The sequence below is a fragment of the Mesitornis unicolor genome, unplaced genomic scaffold (assembly GCF_000695765.1).
Source record: "Mesitornis unicolor isolate BGI_N332 unplaced genomic scaffold, ASM69576v1 scaffold53974, whole genome shotgun sequence".
Classification (NCBI taxonomy): domain Eukaryota; kingdom Metazoa; phylum Chordata; class Aves; order Mesitornithiformes; family Mesitornithidae; genus Mesitornis; species Mesitornis unicolor.
In genome coordinates this window covers 1,104-9,467 of record NW_010180498.1, presented here as the reverse complement: position 1 = coordinate 9,467, position 8,364 = coordinate 1,104, and the positions used below count along the sequence as shown (strand labels likewise).

The following is an 8,364-nucleotide window of genomic DNA, read 5'->3' as shown; positions in this document are numbered from 1 at the left end:
TTTCCAACTGAGCGATTCTGTGTGTGTGACTGACTGGTTTTGCCAGGTTGTGTTCTCTCCTGTTGCTGTTTCCACCTGGTGACCTTGCGTTTGGCACCACAAATTGTCCCAGGGTCCATCCCCAGTTGTGCTGGGGTACAGAGGGCGGAAGCCATGTCCACATCTGACCATGTGGTGTATTTTTATTCTTAACATAGCGTGTCCAGACACACCTGATTTGCAGTAACCAGATTAGGGATCTCGACTGGCAGCCTTCTGAGTGTTTCTGTCATTGTGTGTAATGTTATTAGAGGGGAAGATGTGACAATGTAAAGCTTGTGGAAATGAAATTGGATCGCCTGTGGCCATTGCAGACCTTTGCCTGGTAATAGGGCTTGTACCACCTAACATGATTTCTTTGTTAGACTTGGTCCCAATAAAATGCCTAACTGTCAATTAAGAGAAATATTGTAACCTGATCCTTTAGTATATGCAATTTAAAATGGGGCTTGAGATATATTTGTCTCTTCATGACTGCATTTGAGAAGAGGCTTGGGTTTTTTCCTGTTAAAGATAAGAAATGTTCCTTTATGCTGAGCACTTGTTCCCTTGTGCTACCTCAATCAGATTAGGCTGTCCTGCTGGCAGGAATGTTTGGGGTGGTGCAGCAATATGATGATGTAGAGCTCAGAGGGACGTACCTCCTTTAAACTGTCCTGCTTGCTTTGCTCTGTCTTCTCTGTAGTCAGAGTGTGGGACCATGAGGATACTCCAGAAGTTTATCCAGAGGCAGCAGATCTCAGTGGCTTAGAGTATTTTCTCTTGAAGCAGCAGAAGAGAAACCGTATTCTGTTTAGAAAAGTGCTGCTTCTTATATTTGTGTTTGTTTGTTTTTCAGGGTCCCACTTTTCTACGTGCCTTTTTGAATATCTCTGCAGTGAAGATGTCTCACAATCACCCCATGAACAGCTCCATGTTGCAAACCACGCATCCTCCTGAACATCACCACTCAACGACAGCCCCAGGACACGGTCATGGATCTGGCATGATGATGATGGTAAGTGGAAAAATCATAACTAGGGCTGTTATTGTGAGCAAAAGCCTCAACCAGCACTGAGAGCATTGCATGCATTTGTGATGGATTGTGCTGACCAGCAGGCGACCAACCTCTGCGCGCTTTTCCTCCTGAACTTTAAGTATGTACTTGGTTTGGGGAGCAAAGTGCTACCAGGGCTTTTTGCCACGTTGATGTTAAGGCTGTGTTGGTCCTGAATCCTGCTGCTTTAGCTAACTTTGATTTAAACGAGTTCAGACTTGTGTGTGCTGGCACCACTGAAGCTTTGCAGAGGCCCTGGCCAGAGTTTCCATGGAGATGACCGTAGGATCTGTGTTTGTGTGTAGCCAGTTCTAGGAACTTCTTCAGCTTTTTCTCCCTTTTCTAAATGTTTTGGGAGTGAGTGTCAGATTATTAAAACATGGCTTTTCATGGTTTGACTTCGAAAGGAGAAGAGAGAGTGTACATCTCCATTTAAAATGATTATATACTCAGGAGTATATTTTGCAAGCCTGCAGTTAAAGTTTGCCTGCCAGCTATATGCCCTGAAAAAGGAATCAAGAATTGCTCTTCTACTTATATTGGAAACAGTGTCATAGCAGGAGAGAGAGGACTAGAACAGCCTCTCCCTTTGTGAACATGGCCCAGTGCAAAGCCCAGTAGTGCTGGTGAAACTTGCAGTCCAGCATTGTCACTGATGTCCTTGTGAAGCTCTCCATACAATCGAGCAGCTGAATATTTGCATTCTCTCGTCTGTGACTTGCCATATACCTGCCATTTCCTTACGAGTGTCAAGTGCTTTTATCTTCCATGGCTGGTTACAGGACCCTGCTTTACCCTGCAACTGATGACTGTGATTAATTGCACAAGATTTTGAATTAACATTGCACGTAAAACTGTCAGGGAAGGAAGTAAATAGTACAGCATCCTAGATAATAGACTGAAACCATTTTAAAGTTTGCATATTCCCATTCCTCACTTGCACCAAGTACCGGGCTCTTTCAGCTGTGGTTTGTGGGACTAGGCTCTAATGCTCCTTGGGTTGTGTGGTTTTTGTTTGAAATGTAAAACTGTTAAATGTATTAAAGAAATGGAAGTACTCTAAAAGATGTTTTATAGTAATTTCTGCTCTGGGGATAATGAATGCCTGCTGATGGATGCTGAAATTAATCATCATTCTCATGCTCGGCAAATAACCTTAATTAAGAAATGAGAGGCGTTCAAAGAGGAGTTCCTGTAGCTTAGTGAGTACTTTGCATGTGAAAACACTGTATGCAGCTGTGATCAAGACTTGCTAAACTGCAATGTGTTTACCTGGATGGGAAGATTATACCAACTCCAGCTGGCCGGGGGCTCACTGATATCTCCCCTTCCCACAGCATTCACTGTCCCTTATTTTCACCAAAGGGAAGCTGTGGTCCTGCTTCATATATAATGCTCCTTCTTGTAGCTGTATTTAGGCCTCTGTTTCCCATAGGATGTTAGGAGGTTCTGCAGGGAGGCCATGGTCTGCTGGCACACCGCGGGATGGGACAGAGGAGCCAGCCATACAAGCCCATATCCATATGAGCTTCATAGCAGGTCAAGGTGGGGAGGAAAAAGTGCCCTGTACCCCAGCCCATGTGTAGTCACAGGGAGGCAAGGACGAGCTCCACAGAGACATCCCCAGTCCCTGACTGCTTCTGATGCTGAGGAGAAAAGGAGCTCCACGAGCAAGGAGAAGGCATTTTTCTGTTGCAGGTGCTGTGAAGAACAGTGCCTTCTGCCCAGGGGCACTGCCTGAAGGAGCCGTCCACCAGAATTGGAATCTGAAGCGTCTTTAGCTGTGTCTTGTTTGTGTGTGTTATGCTAGATTTACTGAAGGGTTCTTCAAGTCTATCTGGTGACCAACTGAAACGATTCTAAGTTCTTGTCATAATACAAAACCCCGTTGTGAGCTCCGTCTCAGGATGAGCTGTTCAGGCTCATCTTGGTGTTCTTTATGTTTTGGGCAGGCAATGACTTTCCACTTCAGCTATGAGAATGTGCCATTGCTGTTTTCTGGACTTATAATCAATACTCCTGGAGGTTAGTAAAGCTGTCTCGTCCGGTTCAAACAACAGGTTTGCAATTGATTAATGTTTCAGGAACTATTTATGCCAAAAATATGCAGACAGACTGTGTTGAGTCTGTTTTAAATGACATCTGTGGGGTGAAAGAAAAAGGGAGATGTTTGTGCAGTTGGAGAATTTGACTGGTCTTACTAGCAAAATGATTGTTGCTTTCACTTCATGGGTGAAATTCCCATCAGTGTATGAATGAAATTCAGTCTGTGCCTGTGTGCACGCAGTGCCCAGCCATAGCCTGCGCAGTGTGAGGTGGGTGTTGAATCCCAGTGTCTCTTCTGACATGTTTTGAAGTAAGCATCTTACTGCACAGATACGATAACATTTCCTCTTTTATCAGAAATGGCCGGTGCTTTTGTGGCTGTCTTCTTCCTGGCCATGTTTTATGAAGGCCTTAAGATTGCCCGAGAGTGTCTGCTCCGTAAATCCCAAGTCAGCATTCGCTACAACTCCATGCCAGTGCCAGGTCCCAATGGCACTATCTTGATGGAGACACACAAAACTGTTGGGTAAGAATGTCATTTCATTCTAAGACAAATTTCTTCAGCCGCTGACAAAGGTGAAAACTGAGACAGAAAAAACTTTATGCAGCCAGTATTGCTCTCTGTTGACTCCAGATTGAGACACTGCTTGGCACTGGAGGATACTGTGCTTGAGTCACTTGGCCACCCTTTTGTATGGGGGACAAAAGGAGGAAAGCAGCAAGGAGTCAGATAAGCTTGTATTTTCCCAGAGCAGTAGCAAACACATTTGGGGAGCTCCTAGGACCAGAATTTGGGTGCTGTAGCCAGCGATCCTGACAGAAAATACTTAGGATCCTTCTGTTGACAGATAGTCCAAGACTCTACCCAGAAAAGAAGCTGTTCTGTTTATTAAATTGGAGGATAACACAAGCGTGTAGAAGTCTGTTTCTCAGTGAAAAGCTTTGTCCTCCCAGCCAGTACCGTGCTTGCTTTGTCAGTTCTGGGGGGAAGGACAGTGACAAGTGGCAGATGCCTGCAGAAGTGTGTGTCCAGCCTGCTTTGTTATCTTCTCTGCCATTTCGTGCCCACCTTGGCATCCTGTCAGCTGAAGAGCTAAGTTTTATCTTTGAGGTGTGTGTTTTCCTGTCTGTGTCTCATGGATGCTGAGTGTTCTTTGGGTTTTGTCTTCTCAGACAGCAGATGCTGAGCTTCCCTCACCTCCTGCAGACTGTACTGCACATCATTCAAGTCGTGGTCAGTTACTTCCTCATGCTGATCTTCATGACGTACAACGGATACCTCTGCATAGCTGTGGCAGCAGGGGCAGGGATGGGCTATTTCTTCTTCAGCTGGAAAAAGGCCGTCGTCGTGGATATCACGGAGCACTGCCATTAACACTGGGGGCTGCCCAGAAGCCTCTCCACCCCACTGCTCTCTTGAAGTGCAGCCATCACGAGGACTGGATCATTCCCAAGCTGAAAGAGAGACAATATAAAGAAAATCCAGCTGGAGTTCACCACAAGTTCCTAGCTGGGGTGTAGGGATGTGAGGAGCTGGGTTATGCTGCTCCCCCTTGCTGCAGGCTGGCAGTGGGGTTGACTCTTGAGGATCCCGTGGTAGCCATTCTTGGCTAGGATTTGCTTTATTCTTAGATTACGCCGTGATTGAAATTAGTTGGCTGACAGAAATGTAGGAATTATTCTTTTTTAAAAAAAAACAACAAAAAGCATTTTATTTTTAAATTGTAAATGCTCATCTGCGAGGGTTTAACGAACAGTAGGTAAAGATCCAAGTTGCCAATGGAGCCTACGTGTGTGAACAGCTATTTTAATTTTACTTTTTTTTTTTCAATCTGTACATAATGCTGGGGAGGAGATCTCCCTGGCATTGTGGCTTTTGGGGCCAATGTTGCCTTCTGCTGCAGAAGGACTCAGCCTCCGAGGAAGACTTGGTGCTGCACGCCAGGCACGCTCAGGTGCGTCCTGGCGAGGGAGTCCTTTGACATCAGTACGTGACCCCTGTGCTCCGGGTGGGTCTGTGCTCCAAGCCCATCAGCAGATGATGAGTGGTGGCAATCATCTGATGTATCCAGCAGCTTTACTCGGCCTGAAGTGATAACATTTGGGTTTGGCTGCTTGCATTTCCCAGTCATGGGAATAGACCGAGTAGATGCAGGACAACAATTGCGTATTCACAGGATGAAAAGATTTTTAAATAAATGGCAGAACTTATGAATTTACTTCATCTTGGATTGCACCTGGGTGGATCTAGAGCTAGACTTCTGATTTACTACATTTAGTTCTGTAAATGAGGCAAGAGCTCAGTAGTGATTTCATGACACTAAAGGTTAAAATGTCTGCAGAGGGCATGCCTTGATTGAGATGAAGGAAATAAAACAATCGTGTTCCTGTAAAGGAGAGATCTGGGGAAGAGAAGAAAGGAAAGATAGGACCACAGCAGCCTTCAGTCTCTCAGGTGAAATTTGGAGCAGCTTGGGCTGATTGAAAAGTATTTCAGACCCAAATTACTCCTCTGTGTTAAGACATAATCATGCTGTGACCATGTTAGCTTGCAAGAGTTATCAGTGCCAGTGATGTCTGGGTGGTGTGGCACAGTAAAGAACCTTCTGTTCGGTGCCAGGAGCACTGCACATTTCACAGGCAGGAGAGGCTGGTGCAGGCAGAAACGGCTTCCTGCCCGCGCAGTGCCCACAACACGCCTTGCGTTTTCTAGGGAGCAGTTCTGGTTTAGCACTTTGTTATTAAACTGCTTGGTTTTTTAGGGAATAACGTGCAGAATATGGCGTAGAACTGGAGTCCAGGATACCCAGCTTGTGGCAGTAACTGGCTGAAAGGGAAGAAGTGGGATTTCAGGAGTGAAAAGCAGGCACCAACTTTCAGACTGGGACTGGCGTCTGGGATATGCTGTGAAAATGAGGAATCCTTCCGAGATGAAAAAGCATCTGGGCACATGGAGTAACAGGTTTCTTTCTCTGGAGATGCTACCAGTTACACTGTGCAAGGAAAACTGATCTTTGTGACGAGGAATTACATTTCTTTAGCCTGTCAGCCTTGCAGGGTGAGGCCCATCCCTGTGTCTGTGGGTTCTTCACTGTGCTGATGCTGATGCGAGCCCACCCTCGCCCAACCACCCTCTGAAACGCAGCAGGAAATCCGTTTCTACCACTACTAGGATCTTGAATTGTACCACCTAAAGTCAGCCAGCCTGGGGTGCTGCCAGGTATTTATTTGGACATCTTGTGTTCTTTAGGCAGTGCAAATACAGAATAAAAGGAGACGAGTTAAAAGCAGGTTTAGGTTTCTGAATAGCGCTTTTCTGTAGCAAATTTGCATCTGGGTGAAAGAAGCAAAGCTGTTCCCAAGGGAAAATCCCAGCCACCTCCTGAGGAGAGGTAGGAAAAGCTTTTCCCCAGTCCAGTCTTTGAAGGGAGTTCAGAGCTGGCGTTGCCAACACCGCTCTGATCGGTTTCTCTTGAATGAGCTGGAGCTGTTGCTGTTACAGGGATGACTGATTGTGGGGTATAGACAGGAGTGGCTTTGTGTGATGACACTGGTTACTTCATATACTTCTTGCTGTGTCTTTCTCTGAAACAGGACCTCTGCTTGGCCTTATCTTCTTGCTGTCACCTTTCAGACACCTTTCCTTGTATTCAAGTGATCAGACTTGAATTCTCTGATTCGAGTGATCAGAGATGGATGGCTTGGAGATCAGGCAATAGCTGTGGCTTTTACAAGATAAATTTGGTTTTCTCATTAGCTTTCCTGCCTCATTCTACATGTAGCATCTCATTAAATTGTTCCTCTGTCCCCCAAGATGAGTACCTGTCTTCAAGGGGTCATTTCCTGCCCACCCCCACACAAGGAAAATGTGTAGGCAGTGTCCCCTCTGCTGCTGAGCTTGCCAGTACAGCAAGGTACAAGGGAGAAAGGGACGTCCTGAGTCAGCTCTGCCAGCTTTGACCACGCTTTCTTTTGGCTCAGTGTTGACAATCCAGAGCAGCCCCTACCTCCCTGTGTCCCAGTCTCCCCCTGCCCCACCAGATGCCACCAGTTGCTGTGGTCTTGGCCTGGGATGCTGTTTGCTTTGTCAGTCTGAGCAAAGCCTGGTCTCTCCCTACTGATGACTTCTGCATCTGGTGCAGTCCCAGCCTTTCTGCTGGCTGCATTTAAAATTGTCCTGTTAGCACTACACTTGCATTAATTAGTGCTTGGAGGGGAAGTGAGGACTCTAATGATTACGAGACTTGAGTAGATTAAATTCCTTCGTGTGTAGCATGCTTGGAATGTGATGTCCTGCATCTCTCTCTGTGCCCTGATGTTCAGTTGCCACACGCTGTGCCTCTGGATTATCATCTTGGGAGACGTGCACGGCGTGTCCAGGCTGTGTTCATCAGCTGGCTTGTGTTAGTTTTCTTCGAGTGCCTTTTCAGTTTGTCTGGAGCCAGTCCCACCAAATCCAGCAGGATTTCTAGTTTTGTTTACAGTGGACTGTCATTTTTGGTTTTACTCTTGCTCTTTGTGGAGGTAACTTGTCTAATGTTACTGTGAACATCAAGAATCTCCTGTATATAATTAACCAATAAAATAGATTGCATTTTACTGTGGTGGATGTGCGTTTCGGAAACAATCCTCAATGCAGCTAACAAGCGACAGGACAAAGAGGAAACGGCCTCAAGTTGTGCCAGGGGAGGTTTAGATTGGATATTAGAAACAGTTTCTTCACTGAAGGGGTTGTCAAGTGGAAGTGGGCTGCCCAGGGAAGCGCTGAAGTCGCTGTCCCTGGAGGGATTTAAAAGATGGGGAGATGTGGTGCTGAGGGACATGGCTTAGTGGGGGAGTTGGCAGTGCTGGCTTAACTCGATGAGCTTGAAGGTCTTTTCCAACCTAACCAATTCTAAAGTGGAGGCTGCCGGCTCTCACTGCAGCATTCAGTGAGTGGATGAGTAAGCACCCACTTTATTAGCAAGAGGCCCTGCAGCACCAGCCCAGCTGGTTAGCAGAGCAATCCCTGACAGCTTTATGTGGTTTTAGACTGGAAAAGCTCTGCTCTAGGCCAGACTGGGGCCCAGTTTGATAGACAGTTCAGAAAGCTTCAAGTTCTGTACATTTCAACTGACCTGAAATTTGCTGCACCTACAACACACGGAGCGTGAAGTTATCTGCTCTGGTTTGGAGCACTGCCTGAGGCACTGGAGAAGGTAACTTGCTGCTGCCCTGGAAGGTGGTAGAGAACAGCCCCAGGC

General features: G+C 46.3%; 1 protein-coding gene across 1 annotated transcript; it reads left to right on the top strand.

Moving 5' to 3' along the window:
* Positions 1-875: 875 nt before the first annotated feature.
* SLC31A1 (solute carrier family 31 (copper transporter), member 1) lies at positions 876-4,771 on the top strand. The gene is made up of 4 exons (XM_010183086.1): positions 876-1,036; positions 3,028-3,100; positions 3,479-3,647; positions 4,295-4,771. The coding sequence occupies exons 1-4, from the start codon at positions 923-925 to the stop codon at positions 4,494-4,496; spliced, it is 558 nt and encodes a 185-aa protein (XP_010181388.1). The 5' UTR covers positions 876-922; the 3' UTR covers positions 4,497-4,771.
* The last annotated feature ends 3,593 nt before the right edge of the window (positions 4,772-8,364 follow it).

What these genes read in the sequence shown, in the direction of transcription:
- SLC31A1 (XM_010183086.1), top strand. Translation starts at nt 923, where the DNA reads ATGTCTCACAATCACCCCATGAACAGCTCCATGTTGCAAACCACGCAT. An exon ending in GATCTGGCATGATGATGATG is followed by an intron (nt 1,037 to 3,027) that starts GTAAGTGGAAAA and finishes TGTTTTGGGCAG; the next exon opens with GCAATGACTTTCCACTTCAG. An exon ending in TATAATCAATACTCCTGGAG is followed by an intron (nt 3,101 to 3,478) that starts GTTAGTAAAGCT and finishes CTCTTTTATCAG; the next exon opens with AAATGGCCGGTGCTTTTGTG.